Source organism: Rhinolophus hipposideros (assembly GCF_964194185.1).
Source record: "Rhinolophus hipposideros genome assembly, chromosome: 15".
In the NCBI taxonomy this organism is placed as follows: Eukaryota; Metazoa; Chordata; class Mammalia; order Chiroptera; family Rhinolophidae; genus Rhinolophus; species Rhinolophus hipposideros.
This window is the reverse complement of record NC_138061.1, coordinates 36,481,502-36,503,378: the sequence shown is the minus strand read 5'-3', so window position 1 is coordinate 36,503,378 and position 21,877 is coordinate 36,481,502. Positions and strand designations below refer to the sequence as shown.

General features: G+C 33.0%; 1 protein-coding gene across 3 annotated transcripts in view; it reads left to right on the top strand.

The window, feature by feature from the left end:
* The window catches only part of PCDH15 (protocadherin related 15), an 822,425-nt gene that overhangs the window by 400,483 nt on the left and 400,065 nt on the right, over positions 1-21,877 (top strand). For all 3 annotated transcript variants that reach the window (XR_013995038.1, XM_081075408.1, XM_081075407.1), the window contains exon 4: positions 21,624-21,784. Coding sequence is in view for 2 of the 3 variants with exons in the window: in XM_081075408.1 (XP_080931534.1) it covers positions 21,624-21,784 (161 nt within the window). In the remaining variant the exon portion in view is untranslated. The remainder of the gene's footprint in view (positions 1-21,623; positions 21,785-21,877) is intronic.

The following is a 21,877-nucleotide window of genomic DNA, read 5'->3' as shown; positions in this document are numbered from 1 at the left end:
GGGGCACTCTGGCTCCAGAACCCCACTCTTAACCACTATGGAAATGGGAGTCAAATTCTGCTTATTTTTTCTCTTCTCCCCAAGCTTTTATAACTTTAAGAAGAGGATCTTTGCAAACCTCAAGCTACAGAAGATTTTGTAATTATGTGATCTTCTTAGAAAATAAGAGTTTTATGCAGTGTGTTATGCAGTGTTAGAAAATAAGAGTTTTATGCAGTGTCCATTATAGATATACTAAGCTTTATCAGAAATGTTAAGATTTATTTTTTTTAATTAAAGGATAACTGGTTAGTTCTTCATTCTGAAGCCTGAATTAATTCAGAATTATAAATAATACTATTAAAATATATATACTGGAGTGCCAAAAGCATGTATACAAGTGGACACTCGGGTCAACGTTGCTCAAGCAGTAGTTCGCCATAATCACAAGTGTCTGGGCACTGATGGTAACCAATTTGAGCACCTCTTGTCATTGCAGAAGTCAAACATGACTTGTATTCATATTTTGTTACCAGTATATTTTGACTATTACAATTTTAATAGTATTTTTTTTTCCTTTCTTAAAATGTCGTGCATTTTTTGGCACCCTCTGGATATAGCCTCTAACTCAAGTTATTAAAGTTTAAATTTCACAACTGAAAAATTTAGGATAGATGTGTTTCTAGATATTTTCCACTAATAATTTAATATACTATTTATTTTGTCTTGCATTGAAATGTTTGGTCAATATAATCATTTTATAATATCCATATGTAAAAATTAAACAGTAAATGGCAAATGTAAATCAATTTATTTTATATAGTTTAGTATTTTAACGTTCATTTATGCCTAAGTGGTATTAAGCTATTTCTTTTGTTTATAATTTTTAGACATAAACTCCAGTGAGAATCCAATTATTGATTTCATGTTATAGTATTGAGAAACTATTGGCAGATACTATTTCTAAATATTTTTCTTACATTTTCATCTAAGTTTTAAATCTTTTCATCATGTTAGCTTTTTTTGTAATATTCTCATATTTTTAAATGAAAAAAAGAAAAGATCCCTTTATATGTGACATTAGTGTTCAAAGCTTTAATAATTACTACAGATATAATATTTAACAATCAACAACATAATTATTTAGTGAGGTGACACATAAAATGAAATAACAGGAAATGGCAGAAAAGCACTGGTTACAGTAATAATACAGCATGAGAAGCAATGTGCTTTACCTTTTCATGTGGTGTTCCATGTCAAAAGGAGATGCACTCAACTGCCTATTAGATCCCAGGTCTACCTATCATCACATTTATGTGGTTCTATATTGGCAGGTTCCCTGATGTATACTTTTGTCCCCCTGGTGGTACATAAACACAGTTCATTAAAAAAAAAATGTTTATAATATTAAGAAAGAAAAAAACAACACATCAGTTTTTCACTTAGGCTGAACATTTTAGCAAATCCTGTCAACTCTTCATAGCATTCCTTCTTTCTCTATCAGCTGCTACCACTAGAGTCCATTGTTTCATTCTTTTAAATGTACAATAATATTATTTTTCTCTCTCTGTTTCCATTTCTGCTCTTGTATGTTCTGTTCTCCATAGAATAGGGAGCTCTTAAGAATATAAGTGAAACCATTCTGCTCCTCTGCTTAAAACAATCTCATGCTATCGGTTTACTTAGGATATCACTCATATCACTCACACTCCCTACGGCGACCTGCCTCATTAACCACATTCAGGTAGCATCACTGAAACTCTACTCCACATTCACTTTTCTCCAGCAAAATTGCCTCTTTTATTGTTCCTCAAACATTTTGGGCTCATTCTTGCCTTAGGACATGCACACTAGCTCTTTCTTTTTCCAGAAACATCCTTTCCCCAAATATTCTGGCTAACTCCCCTTGAGGTTTCAGCTTAAATGAAATCTCCCTGGCATCTCTAATGAAGTATATTAGAAGCTCCTTTGGGTTAGACTTCAGGGAAACTTATGAAGAACTTTTTGTTTTTATTTTTTCAGCTGTGTATTTTCTGAAACAGAATATGATGGACAACATATTAAGTAAATAAAATATGAAAGGAACAGTATACATGTCTTAATTCCACACCTTTCCTGCAATTATTTTCTGTGTATCTATCACCCGTTGTTTGCTAGAGGCTTGTCAGGATTTCCATGTAAGTGACGTGACATATTGACTTTATTTGTTCTGGTCATAGCTTATTTGATACCTTTTATTTTACAACTCAGAGTGGTTGACTTGCATCTCTTGTTTTGTTAGGATCCTGGAGAAATAGCTGCAGGGTCAGATACTTCCTACCTCCTAAGCATACCTCTGCTCTCTCCTTCTCAAGAGCCACAGGAGGGCTTTTCAACATTTGTTCTACCTCCAATTCCTTATTCTCTTACAGGGCTAGTGATAAAAATCTGCTCTCCTGCTCTGCCATCTGCTTTTACTATTTGTTTCTTTATTCATCTCCCAATTGCCACTTTTACTGATTATCCCCATCAGGATAAAGCTGTTTTTAGTGAAACTAGGCTTAAGGGAAATTGACGGTTGGGGAGAAATAACTGTACAATGTTGATAGTGTTCATCCAAAGGCAAATCTAATGTATTAGAGGAGAGAAACACATTACTAAATACAATATCTTGAGCCAGGAATTCAGAGAGTTTTGGGGAAATACTTTATGATGCAGAACAGGAATTTCCATTTAAATGCTTAAACCCCTAGTGACTATTAGAAATTAATATACAAAAGGTTGACCTCAGAGCTGAATGCTGAATAGTCAATGCAATATACACCCTCCGTTGCCATTAGCTGAAGTAGGAGGAGAGGGAGTAAAAGAGAATAAGACGCATGATGTAGTCAAAGTAATAAGGGTAAGCCAAGGATATGACCATGATAGACACAGTATTGGTCTCTGATGAGTCACATCAATTCAACTAAGCTTTTTGTGTGACTACTGTGTGACAGGCATTTTCTTTCATAGTGGGGTCCCGAAAATGAATAAGACACAGTTCTTGTAATCAAGGAACTTACCTTCAAGTCTTACATGAAAAATATTGGTAGTTACCCAAAAATATATTAATAATTATGATAATAACAGCCAACACTTATTAAGTTCCAGATATATAGTGCCAAGAGATGCACCTGATTGTATGATCTTATGGTTTTCAGTTTATAAAACTGGACATCATGGATAGACAGGTTCCAGAACCTTCTCAGGATCCCATTGCTCGTGAAAAGGAAGGTTGTGATTCTAACACAGCAGTCTGTTTCTAAATCGTAATATTCTCTAAATTACGCCCTGTAGTTATAGTGGTCTTTTTATTTTATCTTAAAAAAAATCAATTAGACTATATTGTCATTTATAATTCTTTCAAGCTTCATTTTTGTGACTAAAAAATATTCTGCATATATTAATATATTGGAAATTGGAATTTAAAATCTGCCAGAGAGAGAGAGAGAGAGATAGGGAACGAGGAGTTCAGTACATAAATTCAGAAGTGTAGTGGGACCTATACATAATTGAAATACAAGCATGTCTATAGTTAAATATTCTATTATCGACATCCCCCTTATGGCATTCATAGAATGGATCAACTTAGAACATGTATCTAATGATAGGGCCAAGAACTTTTCCTCTGAATAACTTTCAAAATTTCCCATAGTGTATGCCCACACACCCACACACACTTAGACTCTATATATCATCTCTTTACAAGTTCTACCAGTTATGTTGTAGAGCAGTGCTACTCCAGCTATTCCTATAATTGAAGCCTGCAGTCAACTGTTGAGCAGCAAATCAGAGCCCCGTTTCAACAGTGCCCACCCAGACAGACTCATTATCTCCTCTCTTTTGCTCACAGTGAGGCTGCTGTTTTTGAAAGTGACTGTTGTTGCCTTTGCATTTCTAATATAACCCTCCCTAAAATTTACATTTTAGCCTAACTTGCAGGAGCCTACATTCAGGGTTTGAAAGTAAAGGCAATCATGTTATTATTGTATCTTCAGGAGGCCTCCTGTTTCCATTTTCCTTAGAAATTTTGTATATTGAGGGTTTTGTCAAAAAGTGAACGAGACTCTTTGGAAATAGATAAAAACAGAACTCCGAGTAATTTATTCCAAAAGACAGGTGTTTCTGTGCAATTATCTACATAAATGCTAGCATTTCAAAAGCTTCTATAATATCTACAAGAATTATTAAACCCATCGTTTTCTGTTAGAATATTCCCAGCTAAGTAATTTCTTTGAACACATGATTGCCTTTGAACTCTAACTCCCAGAGCTTCACAGCCAAGCAAAGGCTAAAAGAAATAAATGAAAAGCCATGGCCAAATTCAAAGCCATGATCATTCTGCATCCTGACTTGTTTTGTTAAGAAAGGTAAATCAGAGAGCTGTGATGTACTTTTAAGTCATCAAAAAGGAAAAACAAGCCCAATTTCCCCCTTTACATTTTTTTATATTGTAAGCAAGAACTAAATATGCAGGCAGAAAACTCTTTTTCAAACTCATTGCTTTCCAGATTCTCAGTGGCAGTAAAGTTTATGCCTTATTATTAACCCTGAACTTCCCTCCTGATTACTTTAATAGCTGACATTCTGTGTAAATTGTATTTTCATAGATTCCTTATGCAGGAGGATTATAGCGGTGGGATTCCCACAGGTGTAGATAAAACTGACTATGAGATGGGGAGACAGTTTCATGAAGACTTGAAAAATGAGAACATATTGTAAGTGGTTGTAGCAATAAAAACCATTATAATATTTCGAGTATGAGGTTGGTAATCTGTAGAGCAGTGACCAGTTACTCCTGGAAATGAAATTTTTGTCAAGATTGCTTGCTCCTTTGCATATCATGCGTTCCTGGGGAAGCATCTTCTAACTCCGGTTACTCATTTTCAAAGAATATATTGGTCTGTGATCGTGGTTACAAAAACCTGAATCCATTCTAGGTTTTTTAAGCAGAAGGAATTTATTAAATGGTGTAAATAGCTCACATTTTATTGAAAGGGCAGAAGAAGTAGTCTGTTTTGACCTTTCCAGAACACATTGCAAAACGACAGCATAACTGGACTGCCATAGGAAATTCTGATTTTGCTATGACCAGAAGAGTGCAGTCAGAGAGCTGCTGCCACAACTGCCAACTCCAGAAACACATATTTTGGCTATGATCCAACCTGCAAAAACAGATGCATAACGCCTGCTTTTCACCATGTAATTTATTCTGAGCGATGTGTTACGTAAAAAGCTTCTTGTCAGAATAACCTCGTTCATACATAGAATCCTGGCTGCAGTCAAATCTTTAAGTATAGATTTTAGTTTCCCAGCTTTTGCATTTCAGGAACATGCACAAAGAAGGTAGTTGGAATATGTATTGTATGAGCTTATCCATACCATCAGCCACATCTGTCACAGGCTGGCATGTTGTTTTTTGTCTCCTACATCGTGATATAAGTAGAGTTGAAGTAAAATGCACAGTGTGTGGAAGCTCATGGATTTCTGTTTGCACCAAATGATGTCAGTGCATATTTTACAAAAATGGGGTATGCATCCTTATTAAATGTAATGAGATTATGTATTTACCACAATATATTCAGACAATATGTGATTCCCATCTCTTTGATAGTACTTTTAAGAGGAAATTGTATATTGTGTAAAAACATATTTATCTTGCAAACATCATGGAATCCTATATATAATATAGCTCCATACCTAGACAAAAAAACATAGATGAGTTAGTTTTAATCATAGCTAATTATTTTCCTTAATATAGTGAAGGAACCTGTGCAGTTATCCTTTAGACAGGGATGTTATGTTTTCTTGGCTATTTTGTTTCTCTCTTCTTTACCAAATGAAATTGGGAGATAATTTAAAGTTCAGGAAAGAAAACAAAACATCTTGGATCACTTGTTTCTGTACGTGACACAAGTAGATAATTATAGTCTCATTTATCTTAAAGAAAATAATTATCTTTATAAGTCTTTTTTAATGGAGTGGAAAGATGGAAGGATCCAGGATTCTATCAAAATTGTTTCACAGATACTTTTCACTATAATAGTCTTAAAATTTCAAATATATACAAAGTAAGTTAAATACCATAATGAAGCCACATTTACCCATCACCTGGCTTCAAGAGTGATCAACACTGCAGTTTTTTTCAACTATACCTTCGCCTATTCTCCACCTTCCATGTGATTATTATTTTTACGGCTATTTGAGGTTAAATTTACTACATTGAAATGCACAAACATTAACTATACAATTTTGAAAAATTGTTTTCCTCTAAATGATTGGTAGTTTTGGCTTTTATGCTTAAGCCTTGATTCTTCCTAAATTATTTATGTGTGTTTGATAAATGGTTGGGGTTGAGGTTGAATTCAGTTTATCCTATGGATACCAAGTTGTTTCAGCAGCTTTTGCTGAAAAGGTTTTTCCCTTGCTCTACTGAATTCTTTAGGAGTGTCTGTCAAAAGGCATCCATGGCTTTATTTCTTGACTGTATTCCAGGAATTGCCAAACTATGACTTATGGCCTCTTTTTGTATGACCAACAAACTATAATGGTTGATTCACATTTAAAGTTTTGCCAAATAAATAAATAAATAAATAAATAAATAAATAAATAAATAAATAAATAAAGCAGCACCCCACATCTCATATGTGAGCCACAAAACCTGTAATATAATATCTGCCTCTTTACAAAGTTGCACAATCACCTATTCTATCAACTTATCTTGCTAGTCCTTTGCCAATCTCTCTTTATTTCTGTAGCTTTATGGCATATATTAAAGGCAGGTAGTATAAGACCTACAGATTTAATCTTCCTTTGCAAGATTTATTTTTGTATATTCTAAGTCATAGGTCTAGTCTATAAATTTCTGTGTCAGTTTACAAGTTTCTATAAAAATATTGGTGAGATTACAATAGAAATTGTATTGAATCTATAAATAAATTGATTACATTGTCATCTAAACAATATTGAATTTTCCAAAACATGAACATGGCATATTCTCCCTATTTATGTAGATTTTCTCTATTTCAGCAACATTGTATAGTTTTCAGTGGTAAAGTTCTAGCCATTTTTTTTGTCAAGTGTGTTCCTAAGTATTGTATGTCTTTAGGTACCATTGTAAACAAAATCTGTATGCTTTAATTTTCTTTTTTATCTTACTTATAACTTTTTCTTCATCTTACAACTTTTCAATAGTTACCTTGTATATTGAAACCATTGTAAAATTACTTATAAGTTTTAGAAGTTATTTTGATGATTCTTTAAGAGTTTTTTTTTTTCTTAATTTCTATAATTCTGCCTTTTGATAGCTTTATCAACATTGGATAAGTTCTTAAGTTTAATGCAGTACAATTTATCTATCTTTTCCTTGGATTAGTGCCTTTATAAAAATTTTTATGCTCCGGAAACTTTTACCTCCCAAAATCTTGAAAATGTTCTCCTAATTTATCATCTTGAAGTGTTATTGTTTTGTCTTTCATCTATTTCTATAATCTGACTGGGTTTTGTGCTTTTGCAAGGTAGCAGTCAAATTTCATTTATTTTAAATATGTATTCAATTGACTCAGCATTATGAATCATTTATGAATAAATCTCTCTCTGGACTCTGTTTTGTTGCAGTTGACTATTTGTCAATCACTGTACTGATAACATGCTGACTTGATTACTGTAGATTTACAATACATACCTATATTAGTATTTGAGTCCTTTAATGTAATGTTTTCTTGAAGCTTCAAGCTCTTAAATTTGTATTTTTATACAAATTTTAGAATAAATTCTTAAATTTCTTCAGAACTTCTGGGATATGTATTTGGTGCTACATGAAATATAATATATTGATTAATTTGAGGAGATTTTAGCATCTTTAAAATACAGAGTTTTCTAATCCATTATTTTGGCATATGCCTCCATTTTTAATTTGTTTATTTTTTGTCCTTCATGTTTTGCTTGTTTGTTTGTTTGTTTGTTTGTTTATTGTTTAGAGGTGTTAAACATATCCTTCTATTTATTAGTAGATAGTTGGTGTCTTTTAATGCTCTAATGGACAGTATCATTTTTAGCATTTTATTTTTCTCTTTGTTGATGAAATAAGGAGTTAGTTTTTATGAGGTTACTTGTATTTGTGTTTTACAATTCAGTGTTTATAATTCTTGTTGAAACACACTTAAACCATAGTTAACCTACAATGTCTTTCCCTGAATATACAACAACTTCCTTATTTTTCCTGCCACATATCTCTCATTTCCCCCCACAGTTCATAACAATGTATCCTTGCAAGGTGATATTTAAGATGTCATTATTCTGTAATTTCATAACACTGACACAGAAAAACTTTCAAGGGAAGTGACCATTTAGAGTTAAATTTACTTTTATACAAAGTAAGGCATTAGCATGGAATAGAGGTGAAAGGAACCTATAAAAGCTAGGAAACATCTCTGAGAATTAAAGGCACTTTAATATTGTTCTATTTTTTACAAATGTGACTGAATTTATTTAACTTCTTAATTATCAGTTATTTCAGGTATACATGTCATTCACTGGAAATCACTGACTACTTTTACACGTCAAATTCTCATTCAGTACAGTTCCCTGTGAATAACCATTACGGTCACTAAAAACTGTATGAAAAATGCATGATCTCTACGAAAATAAGTGAAGGGATTCATTTCACTTTAATTTGTGTGGGAACATTTGCTCTCTCTCTCTCTCTCTCTCTCTCTCTCTTTCTCTCTCTGTTTTGTTTTGGATATATATATATATATACATATATATATATATATATACACACACACACACACATATATAATTAATTAATTAATTAATTAATTAATTAATTAATTATTTTTTCCTGGCAGCTACCTGGAAGAAATATGGACTAAGAGACAATTTTGTTTGTTTTCATCTAGTCTTTGTAATGAGAATGAGAATTTGATAATAAATAAATATTTGATTCATTTTAATTGTGCAAGAATAACAAATTATGTTAGACTCCTACTAATGTCTTATTCCGTCTTATTGACGGAACTGGAAGAGTGCATATTACTCAGAATGTCAATTACAGATGCATATTTATAGTCTAATTGTACATTGACTGAAAATTTCATTTAACCAAGGATTACTTGTATTACTATCTTTTATGATACATATGACATAATAGAAATATATGCATCTTATCACTAACAATTGATGCTGAATTTCTAGTGAAATAATTAGGACTACCACAATGAAAAACAAAACAAAACAAAAATAGCCAAAAGGGCTTTATTATTTGTTAGCTACTAGAAGAGGGATATGTTGTTGTCCACCTTCATAATTTTTATCTCAAAGCCACTTGGTGGGTAAAAAAAAAAAAAAAAAAGAAAGAAAGAAAGAAAAAATATGTATTGGCAAATTAGGGTCCATATCACCTATTGAAGGAGCCTTCCATCTCTCCCTCACTTCCTCCCTCCCTCATTCCCTCTTTCCCTTCCTCCCTTCTTTCTTCCCACAGAACATGCATTAAACAATTCTGTACAAGTGTTACACTAAGTGATATGAGATGTACAAAAAACATGTTTTAGAACAGCTCTGACCATCAAAATTGGGCGCCCTAGCAATACAAATGACATTCGCGTTAAAAACTACAGGTTTTTATATAATAACAACATTAAGAATGGTGTTGATTATTTATGTCTTCTCTTCAAAGAGAGGGAGCTTTTTGTTTTAAAAATATGAGGTAAAGCTTGATGAAGAAAAGGACATTTTGTGGATCACAAATGATGAATAAAGTGTTATAAGGTCTTAAAATAAGAAAATGCAGAATAGATTTTAAAAGCAACATGAAGATACTTCAGATTCACTGTAAAATTTTGTGAATGGAAACTTAAGTGAGAGAAGTAAAGCTTAAAAATTAAGTTGATGGTTGGTGATCTGAGTGATATATTATGAAAAGAAGTTTGTTTAGGGTTCTTTATGTGCCAGTATTCTCATTCTCCCTCTCTCTCCTTCTCTTTCTCTCCTCTTTCTATCTCCCCCCTCCCCATATGTGTTTCTGTGTGTGTTTGTCTCTGTGTGTATGTGAGTTTGTATATGTCAGCTGTGACACGTGTATCCACGTGTGGTATACTTAACACATTTGATATTCAGGTATAGGTTTAAAGCAGAGATAGAAGGCATTTAGAACTGTTGACATTGGAGTTCTCATTATTGGATTTGAAGGTAAGGCAGAAGAATTTAAAAAATGGAATGGGATGTAATAAAAGCCACGGGGTCCAGAGTACTAGTGATGAACTCTGAGATTACCATGATGACAATGAGTTCCATCCCTTCTTCCAATGTTAAGAGGAGACAAATGAGAAAAATATGTAGAATTTAAGAGTAGTAGAAGAGTAATTGTCATTGAATATCCCCAAAGCAAATGAGGAGAAACATTTACCACGTACAATTAGTTCTCCACATCTGTTTCATGGTCTTCTAGTCATTTGCTGTATTGGAGTTAGTATTCAAGCAAAAAAGGCTTAGCCTAAGGGGAATTGACCTAAGTTATGTGTAATGTGAATAGTGTTGAAGGGCATCTTTTATTTATTCTTTCCTGAATCCCATCCTTTAAATGAAATGACAATTGCGGCTTAGTATGTACTTCTTTCATTCATCTTATTGATTTTTTGCTCATGTAATTACTAGTGGACATAACATATAAATGCAATTTCAAATAAAATAGCTGAATATACTTACAGATAGCCTCTAGCTTAATGTACATTACAAAATAGTATTTTGTAATTATTTTGTAAATATTAAAATATTTCCTTGGGAGTATATAAACACGAGTTTGACTAAATTCCACTGAGAGTCCAGCGAAAGGATAAAGTATCCCATGGAATAATCTAATTCCAAGAACGAACAGCATGAACTATATAGTCTGAAATGCTGTTAGGAGCTCCTCTCTCATCTTCACTACTTAATAATCTTATGTCTGTACTATCACACACAGTTATGCCAAAGCTTTGTCCTCTTTCCCCTAAAGCCAGTGGCTTCAAAAGCAGGAACCTGAGCTTTAATTTTAAAATGCAGCCACATGGAAAGGAAGTGACCTTTTTTTCTGTGACCCAAGTTCATAATTCTAAGACACAGCTCTCTGATTGCTAATGCTGGGCCAGATGCCCAGATGATTCCATGAATATTAGATTAAAGTTGTATATTATGGCTGGTCTAGGACAACTGTAAAGTCATGAGTGGGTAGACTTACTCATTGTTAAATGTATCCTATTGTTACATATTCCATATATGTGTGTGTGTATATATATATATATATATATATATATATATATATATATATATATGTGTGTGTATGTGTATACATATACATACACACATATATATGCATATATATGTATATGTAATGCATATATGTATATTTCTAATAATACATGTGAGTATGTGCACATGTCCACTTTTCTAAAAACTTAAAGATAAATCATCTCCTCATATTTGGCTCTCTTTCTTATACACACACACATACACACCCTTATAAAGGCCTTTTGACTTACAAAAGCAAGAATTTCTCTTCAGTCTGAATCCAGGAGTAAAATTTTGGAGTCACAGAGAGTTTTAGTAACTGTTTTTTAGTGTAAATGGATCTCAAAGTGGGAGGACATTTTTAAAAGAGGCCTCTGGACAGATATAAGTTACATCTACTATACTAAGTTATAATTTTGAGAGCAAGTGAAAATATAACATTACTTTGACACAACAGTATTTGAGAAGCTCTCTTAATTACTTTGTACTTACTATAATTTTGCTTTTCTGGAAGAGGCTAATTACAGATCTGATGCCATAGTCACAAGAAGAGCAATAAAACAAGAAGAAACAAAGCACATATCTGATTGTATTTGTATATTTATATCATATTTCTTCTCAATAATTTTTAAATGTATAAAGTATTATACAATAGCATACATGAAAACTGATGTGAAAGAAGAAAATAAAGATGGGGATAAAATAGGGTAATACTTGAGGCTTAAAAGAATGCATGTTATGATAATGTATTCACCCATTAATGATGAAATGTGCTTCTAAGTCTAAGCTTTCCAATAGCCAGCAAAAAAAGAGAAATATTTCCAGCCACAAATTTCAAACGTCTGTATGTTTTAAATAAATCTTTTGTTTAAGAGAACTATAATTCCAAATGGATCATACTGGAATTAATTCAGGAGACAAAACAAACAAACAACACAAACAAACAAACAAAGATGCTGGAGGGAGTGGGAAAGTGTAAGTATGTTGCATGTTGTATGTTAGGACATTAAACAGAGTGGTTACAGAAGGCTTCATTGAGAAAAGAAGAGCGAGAGAAGAAGTGCCAAAAAAATATTCCCTTGTGTTACGTCAGTACAACAAGAGCAGTGGGAAGTGAGAAGGCAGCGCAAGGTTAAGAAAGACCGTAGACAAAAGTAGAGTGCAAGTGGGGCAAAGGGACTCAAGCCTCAAGGACTGAGCCCTGAATTGGGCCAACGCATGGCTTTTATTAGTCATACAAGGAAGTAAAGTTTGATTTTTCCATGGTCCACGAGTCATGTGCCTTACTGGCATTCTTGCTGAAAGTCCCCATCATGCTCCAACACATACTGTGCCTTCACACACATGCATAACCCCAGGGGATGGAATCACTGTACTGAAACCATCAGATAAGAGAGCCTGACCGATATTATTCCTTGGTTCCCAGCTTTCCGGGACACTCCCGCAAGGAACCTTTGCCGACATTATTCCATCGGGTCTCAGCTTTCCAAGGCACTTCCTTGTGATGTCATGGGGAAGGCACCAGGAACAGAGGGTTCGGCAGCTGTAAGGCAACACCTGTGGCTCCTTCCTATAGGATATCCCTTACCTGGCTGCCTTCCTCTCTAAATGGACTCCTACATTTTCCTTTTGGATTCCATTTTTTTGTTATTGTTGTTTGTTTTTATTTGTGTGTGTGTGACCATTTCCTTCCTGAGCCCTTGTTTTTCAGTGTATGGCATTACCCCTTGTAGTTTCCCTATACCCATCACACCTCTGTCGTGCATTCATTTGCTAAATTTACATTAGATTAGTCAAACATGAGTGTGCCATCTTCTTCCTGCCAGTACACCAACTAATACAATAATTGGTACTTGAATTTTTCCTAAGGAAAAAGAGTCATTGTGATATATCTTAGATACGTAAAGTGGCATATGCAGTCAAGCAACATCAGCAACAAGAAGAAATATATATATATATATATATATATATATATATATATATATATATATATATATATATCCTAAGTGAAATAACTCAGACAGAAAAAGTTGAGAACCATATTATATCACCGATATGTGGGATATAAAATTGAAAGCAACAAAGGAACAAGACAAACAAAGAAACAAAAACTCATAGTTGTAGACAATAGTTTAATGGTTACCAGAGGATAAGGGGGGAAAGGGAGGTAGATGAGGGTAAAGGGGATCAAATACATGGTGAAGGAAGGTTAACTGAGCTGGGCGGTAAACATAAAATGTGATATATAGATGATGTATTGCAAAATTGTACACTTGAAACCTATGTAACTTTACTAACCATTGTCATCCCAATAAACTTTAATAATGAAAAATAAAGCTATGGAAACACAGAAGAAATGTGGAATATAGTGTCCCACACTGGGAAATGGAGTATCAGATTCAGTTCCAAGTCAGATCACCCCCAGCTGGATGACCGTTTCTGTGACACTGTGTGCTTATGTATTTAAGGAAATGTGCTGGATGACATTCTACTTAACATGATTTTTTTCTTTCAAAAATATTACTTAAAAATTAAAAAAGAGAATATATCTACAATAAATACTAAATATATCTACTAAATCAGAATTTGTATTTTTAACAAGATCCCTGAAAGATTCAAATGCATATTAAAGTTGAGAAACACTAGGTTAGAGAAGGAGTTGAAAGGCTCAAAATGATGTAAAAGTGAAATTAATTTATTTTTATGTGTAACCTGATAAGCCACCCTTCATCCATAGCCTTCAAAGGTTCCCAGAGGACATGCACTGAAACAAGTTTAACAAATGCCGTATTAAAGGGAATATCCAGCTTCCTGAAAGAGTTGGCTGTGGAGGAAGCTCTAATGGAATGTGGCTTACTGACTGCAATAGGAATAAAGAAATGACTCTATCTCCAAAATGACCATAGTTATATGGGACAGTAATACATAAGCTCAACAGGATGGTCTTACTAAGGCTTGCCTGGCTCCCTGTGTTATTAAATGCTCAACTTGGCAGCAACAGAGACCAAATTTGAGTCACTAATATGGTAAGATTCCCTAGGGGAACCAGTTGGCTGTCCAGTGGCACAGACTCTCTCTTGTCATGGAAAAGACAATATGTTGTTCAATATGGATACTACATTGCCTTCCTGCAGAGCTTCTTCATGAATCACGATCCACATGTGCAGAGGGTTTGTTTTCCATTACCTTTCCTATTTTATGATGGAATGCAACTTTATTTGCAACTATGGGATTTATTTTAAGGTAAATGAGCATAGCAAGAGCTCACATCCACAGATTAATTCAATGGTGTTACCAACATGTTCCATCACCCAGAATCAGCTAGCTTGGGATGGTGGGATATGCTGCTGCATAATCAGATTTGGGCTAGCTAGATGATATTCTGTGAGATTGCATTGTTCTCGCACAGTAGGTGGCATATGCTGTAAATTAGAGGTATATGTAGTTTTGCTTCCTGCTTTGAGACCTTGAACTGAGTGAAATTTGAGTTTCTATGACCAGAGGATGAATGTTTCCATTAGGAAACTTAAGTCATGGTACACATGAATTGGAAGCTCTGATTGTTCCCTGGCCATTTGTGAACTCCTCATGCTTTTGAACTTCTCATCAGAGCAAGTACTTTCTGTATTACCTGGGGATAATTGACCTTGATGCCCTCAGGCAAATACAATAAGGACAAGTGAGGCAAGAGGACAAAATCCCAGAAGGTTTACCGAGATGCCCCTTAGTTCTTCCTTGCCCCAACGTCTTAGGTAATGGGAAGTTGTTGCAAGCCATTCCTTGGCATGACTACTAAGGATACAGATCATACACAAATGGATGTTTATGGTAATCTACAAGGCAATATATATATATATATATATATATATATATATATATATATATATATATACACAAATTAAAAAAACATTCAACTGAATTTGTTTACAGAAGGTAAAGACAAGGTGGAATGAGTGGTGGAAGAAGGCAGCTACGATTAATGACTTTGGTCTCCTGAGCAGTTTCTGAATGAGGACTGTAGCAGTTATATTTTTATGTTACGTTAACCCATCCTTGTCCCTTTTTTGTACTACCTTATATAAAGAACATTAATAGTGACTATCTTTTATAATTATATAGTGGTTGATGGGATTTCTTATTTCCTCTTTCAGAGAACCCATGTTTTCTCCTCCAGATTCACTCTCCATTTGTCTCTGCCTGTTCTATGCTCCAATGTAGCAGAGGCAAGCCTATTCAACGTGTGTATAGAAGGCCAGTGCTGGCCCATGAACTGTTTCTCACTGGAGACATTGTGAATAAGCTATTAGAAACTTTTGGAGTCATTTGCTGTGGTAACTAAGGGGACTCTTACTACTGAACAAAGGACACTGTCGGGTACTCGTGAGCTAGTCTTGTGACTATTCTATAACATGCTACAATATGTAATAGGATGAGGTTAATTTTACAACTGTAATTTAAAACAATTGAAATTCAGAGAAAATGCAAACATTTAGTTTTATGACAAATTTTATAATCTTTGCAGTATATATAAATCTTTCCTAACTAATACTTTAACATTAGGGAAGCAAATTTGGGAAGCAAAATTTATTATTTGTTTTTAACCTCAATAAATTGATGATGAACATAATTTATTGGACCTTTTTCTTATGAAAAAAAACCACTTTTCTTAATATGACTAAAAAAAGTTAATAAAATGATGGTGATGAATATGAACAGTCCATATTAGTTTTATTGAGAAGTATGAACCCACATATATCTCAATAAACGTTTTATATATACAACAGAGTAGGAATTAGAAAACCTATGTAGTTTACTGAGCTGAGGTGTGACTAAAAAAGCTGATTCAGGGATATAGAATAACACTTTGATAATTAAATAATATAATTCTGGGTAAATATTGCATTGTATATATATTTAAAAGCACAAGCCATCAATTGTCAACTTTATTCTTGTTAACTTTTAATGTTTCTTTAAAGTTATCTTATTCATGGAAAATTGGATATAAATACAAAAAACAAAAAAAAAAAGATCTGAAAGCTCTCGGAATTAGTTTATGAAAGTTTTGCAAACCACAGGAAAAATTCAAATCCTTATCTACCCATTTCAAATTGACTCCTATATCAGTCAGTGTCCCCCAAGCACAGTCAGGTTAAGAATTTCTCAAATGACGCAGCCACACTAATTCAAACTTGTGGCCCCACTATGCTCCTTCTCTGCCTTTTGTCTAGTGTGTTGATCTTTTCCCTCTTCCAGATCTATTTTCCTTCCAATCACATATCTTTTGTTTATACTGATCTCTGTATCCAGCATGATTTTTAGAACTTCTTTGAATGCTTAGAAATATGACCAGGTTTCAAAATGTTTTCTTTATTTTTATTTCTATTAAGTTTATTGGGATGACATTGGTTAGTAAAATTATATAGGTTTCAAGGGTACAATTCTATAATACATCATCTCTATATTGCATTGTGTGTTCACAAATTATGTACCAAAATAAATTCTTAGAAAATTTATTTCATTAGCAGTTACAAAGCATATTAAATTAGATTTGCTTAGCTGGATCAGCTTCTCATATGATGAGCCTATCTTCCTATATCTGTTATAGTTTTTTTTTTAGGTTTATGTTATCTAATACAATGTTGAAAATATTATAAAAAAGTACAATAGAGTACTATACTCTATAGTACTATACTATACTCTTTTATAGAAAATGTTCAACATTTGAGTGCATTTGTGTCTCTATTAATCAAACTGAAGCTTATTTACTTTTCTGTTACAGAGACATTGTGACAGAATTTGCTGTCTTAATACATATCTGCTTTTATGCAAAAAAGCAAAGTCTGATTTGTCACATAATATGCAAAACATTTCCTCCAATTAACTGATTGCTTCCAGGGAAAAATTACCTATTGAAATAAAACATTTTCCTTTAATGTCTTTCTAAATGACATTTAGTATAGTCATAAGGTCCTGATATTTCATTATTTACTATTATGTTTCATTGAATAACCTTGCCCTATTGTTTATGGCATTTGTTTCTTTGAACGATTTTAAGGTGAGAAAAAAGTCTTTAGAGTCATGACCCCTTAGAATTCTCCCTGAGGTACTGAAAAACCATGTTGTTATTGTACATATTGGTCTATGGAGTAAAATATTTGCAATACTTATTGCAAATTTAATTTAAACTTAGAGATGAGAGAAGACTATAATATGGACTATCTTGCTATCTATAATAGAAATTCCATTTGAATCATCCAGAAACTCAGAAAATATAGAAAATAACTGAAGTTGTTGGAAAATGATTTCATTGTATTTTTACTGCCATTGATTTTGCTCCTATTATTATTATTATTATTATTATTATTATTATTTACTATCTCCTCTCTTTAACATAACTCTTTCTGTGGTCTTTAATTAAATGTGGTAATTTTACTTATTTATTCTTTAACATGTGGAGTGTCTGTGCATGGAACATTGCTTGAGTTTTAAGTACAATTTTTTAAGTATTTCAAAAATCATATTTTACTATAATTTCAACTTATAAGGTGTATTATTCCTGTAGTAACTATAGGATACTAGTTTTTTTAAAAAAGAGAAAATACCTTTATTTGTTTTTCTATTAATGTTTTGTTAATTCATTCATAAGTTTAACAAACTTAATTCCTCTACGCTATTAACTCTGTGCAATCTTTAATAATTGAACTCCTGTAAAATTTCAAATTACACTTACATTTTAATATAAATTCTTCAAACATCTAGAAAGGTAGACAAACATACCCAACAGTCTTATTTTCCATATGGTTAAGTAACTTTCAATCTAATCAATCATGATATAACTGTTGAATTGAATTATTTAAACATTGAGATACTGATTAAAAGTTTAGTGTAATATATTTTATTTTAAATCCCATCTCTAAAAACAGTAGAAAATTCCTAAGTTGAAAATTCACTGAAGAAAAATTTACGCTCTCAAGTAAAGTTTTGTGACCATTATATTGCTAGAGATTTGATTTATTGTTAGAGTTGAAGAACACTGTAGGATTCACGGTTTCTCATTGATTCTAATGGAGCCACAGTTAAGAAGTTGAGTCTTTTCAAGAAGTTCTTAGCTTTCACCTTTTTAAATCATTCAATCCCTCATACACATTTTAAAACAGTATCTTCAATTATTTTTGCTTCTCTAATTTCAAGGAATGAGATTTTTGGTAAACAGCAAGTGTCTGATTAGATATAATATTTTTAATGGTAGGGAGATATGGGGGATGTGGCTCATTTTTTGACTGCCTTTCTATAATCATTATGGTTAAAAAAATAAATGGTATGGTCTGGCTCTTTATTTCAACTGCAGCATATGATGGTTTGAAAATAATAAAATAATAAAATCTTGCAGTATGCTGAGATTATGATCCTTTGTCATTTTCATATGCTTGTGAATTGGATACATTGCAATTCACTTAGAGTCTATATTTTGTCATTTAGTCCAACGGAAACAGTGGGCAAATGTTAATAAGAGTTTTAAGGTCAATAATAACATGACTCCCCTTGCTTGCTATCTTGTTCACTTTTATTTTTGCCTGGAAGAAATGACCTTTGCTTTATGAACTTTTTGCTTTATGATAACTTTGGTTAAACTGTCGCCTACCACCCCACCCCACTTTGTTTTCTGTTTTGCATTTGTGTTGTTTTTTTTTCTGTTTGCTTTTAGGTATGTTCTGTGCTTTTTTAAATCTCACTTATTAAAAAGTGATATTATATTTTAAAATATTGTGTATACTCTTTCCAATTTAATGAAATAGAATGAATAGTTCCTTTACATACTTCGATCCATATAAACTCCCAGGGGCAGTGATATGAAAAGTGTTATTCATTATGTAACTACGTGCCGTTTCTTGTATACATGACTGTATTTATTTCTCATAATAATGTATATTACTGATTATAAGAATGTAGGAAACTTGCCTAAGATCGCAGAGCTAGTAGTGGGGCCAAAATTTTGACGAGGTAAGACAATTAAGTTCGTGAACTTTCCACCATGTAAGGACACGGTGGAAAGTTTGCGAACATAATTGTCCAACCTTCATCGATTATTTGCCTATAGAGATATAGTAGTTATCTATTGCTGCATAACCATATTAAAACAGTGTTGTACAACAACCCACATTTATTATTTCACAGTTTCTTTGGGTCAAGAGTCCAGGCATACCATCACAAGAGTGTAAGGAGTTGTCAGGGCTACAGTCTCACCTGGGACAGGACTAGGGAAGCATCAGCTTCCAAGCTCGCTCAGATTGTTGGCAGAATTCCCTTCATTGTGATTGTAGGACTGAAATCTTCTATGTCTGGTTGTCAGCTGAGGACCCCTCAGCTCATAAAGGCCACCATGATTTCTTGCCATGAAGCCTTTCAACATGACTAAATGTTTTGCCGCAGAGAGCAAATAAAAAGAGACTCAATAAGATAAGTCATTAGAATCTTATGTAATGTAGAATCTTGGTTTTTTTATGTCCATACACACAAACACACATATATATACACACACACAGATGCAGTGCTTCGTTTTCACTGATTTAATAATTGTTAAAATAACTATGACAATTTTCTCTAGTTATAATTCATCCGCATTATAAAGGAGAGCTCACTACTTCTTCCCTTCATGTGCCTGCATGGTGTGTATGTATATTATAGAAAGTTCTTCTGTTATTGTTGTTATGTACCATTAAATCAAGGCACACACATTAATGTCCGTTGACACAGCCATTGTACATTTCTTTTTATTTTTCTTGATAAGAAAATAGAATCCCATTTAACTTATTAATTACATATTGAAATACAGCCAAATGATTTTCAAAGGTTAATTGTGTGAAATGTTTGTTAATGAAGGTGTACTTGGGCCTTACACATATTCATAGGTCAGAAAATGCTATCATTATCAGATCTGTACTTTGGATGTATTAACTGTAGGTTATCTCTTTGACATTTCAGTTAAAAAAAAAGATAGTATAGGTTCCACTTAATATTTACACATACTAGTATGTGAAAAAGTAGAATAAAACATATGCCATTTAAAAAATTATGTGAGAAGATGCATGTTTAAACATTATTTAGATTTCTTGTTACAAAAGAAAAATGGTTCCTTTAAACATTCCCTAGGCAGATGGCGCTCATTAGCAATAATATGTTAAAGAAATAGTATAGATGATGATGATGAATTTGGTGGAAAAATCTTCCTAAGAGACCCCCTTTTATTTGTAGTTATCTGATGATATAATATTTAGGCCATTTTATGCCTTAAGGAAGTGCAGCAAATATGTTTTGCATGATTATTTTTCAAGCTAGTTTCATTTTTATGGATTATCTATATATTCTTGTGTGTTTTTCTAAGGCAATGAGTTCTCTAGATATATGCCATATATTCTAATGCCTGCAGGAGGGTATAATTTTTATTTTCATAGCAACATCTCTTCTATATACTGTAAGTTTAGTAAAATGGATCAGCTGAAAATGATGCCCCTAAGGTATATTGCATTTTGTTTTGTTTGGCAAAGGGACCGTGGCTCTATGGGGGTAAAAAGAAAAGAAAAGAAAAGAAAAAAAAAAAAGATCTGAATTGCATCAATGTAAAATGCATGGAATCTTTAACAGAGTAGGAAAGATTACAGATGTACTTTCTTTCAACTCTTATTCAGCAAGTGTCTACAATTTAGTCCACTGGAAAAATAAGAAACAAGCATCAAAATTTTACATTATAATAGTTTGCTGTTCTAGTGAGTGCCCCAGACATGTCTTAAAGAAGAACGGCTTCTGTTGTATGTCTGCCCATTAGTTTTGTCTTTCACATTAAGATTTATGTTTTATGTGTTTGCTCTAAGATAAAAGAAAAAAAAAAAAGCAGTTCTCACCATGGTAGATTCTGCTACTTCTTTATCTCTTCCTTTCTCTTATTTTTAGGATATCTCTTTTCATATCTGAATTGAAGTATCAGCCTCTGTTATTACAGACATTTCCTTTTGTTCAGGATAAAATTCAGTGATAACACCTGTGAGAAGAGATGGACAGGGAGGGTAACAGATTCATTTTGTTAAAGGGAAACCAGAAATAGATGATGAAACTCACCAAGTGTTTGGATCTCTGCCTCTCAGCTTCATCTCTCCAGATTATGATTTAGAAATAACATAATGAAGTTATGTTTTGCTTTAAAAAAAAAAAAAAGAACACCTTTTTCTATCAGATACAAAGTTGAATATTTTCTGCTTTAAAACAGATTTGTAAGTCAGCCAGGGTTTAAAGCGTATGATCTTTGTTAAAGAACTTATACAAGTGGCATATGTTTTCAAATAACTTTCTTTGGTTTGCAGGTACGATTCTGGTGGATAACTTGCTGATCAAAGGGACTGCTGGAGGACCAAACCCCACCATAGAACTCACTTTAAAAGACAATGTGGATTACTGGGTGATGTTGGATCCTGTTAAACAAATGCTATTCCTGAACAGCACAGGCAGAGTTCTGGATAGAGATGTGAGTGATTCTCTTTCTTTGTTTCTGTGATACAATTTTATTCTAATTTAAATATCAGCATGGTGGTTATATGATATAAAAGTTTCTTCGTGT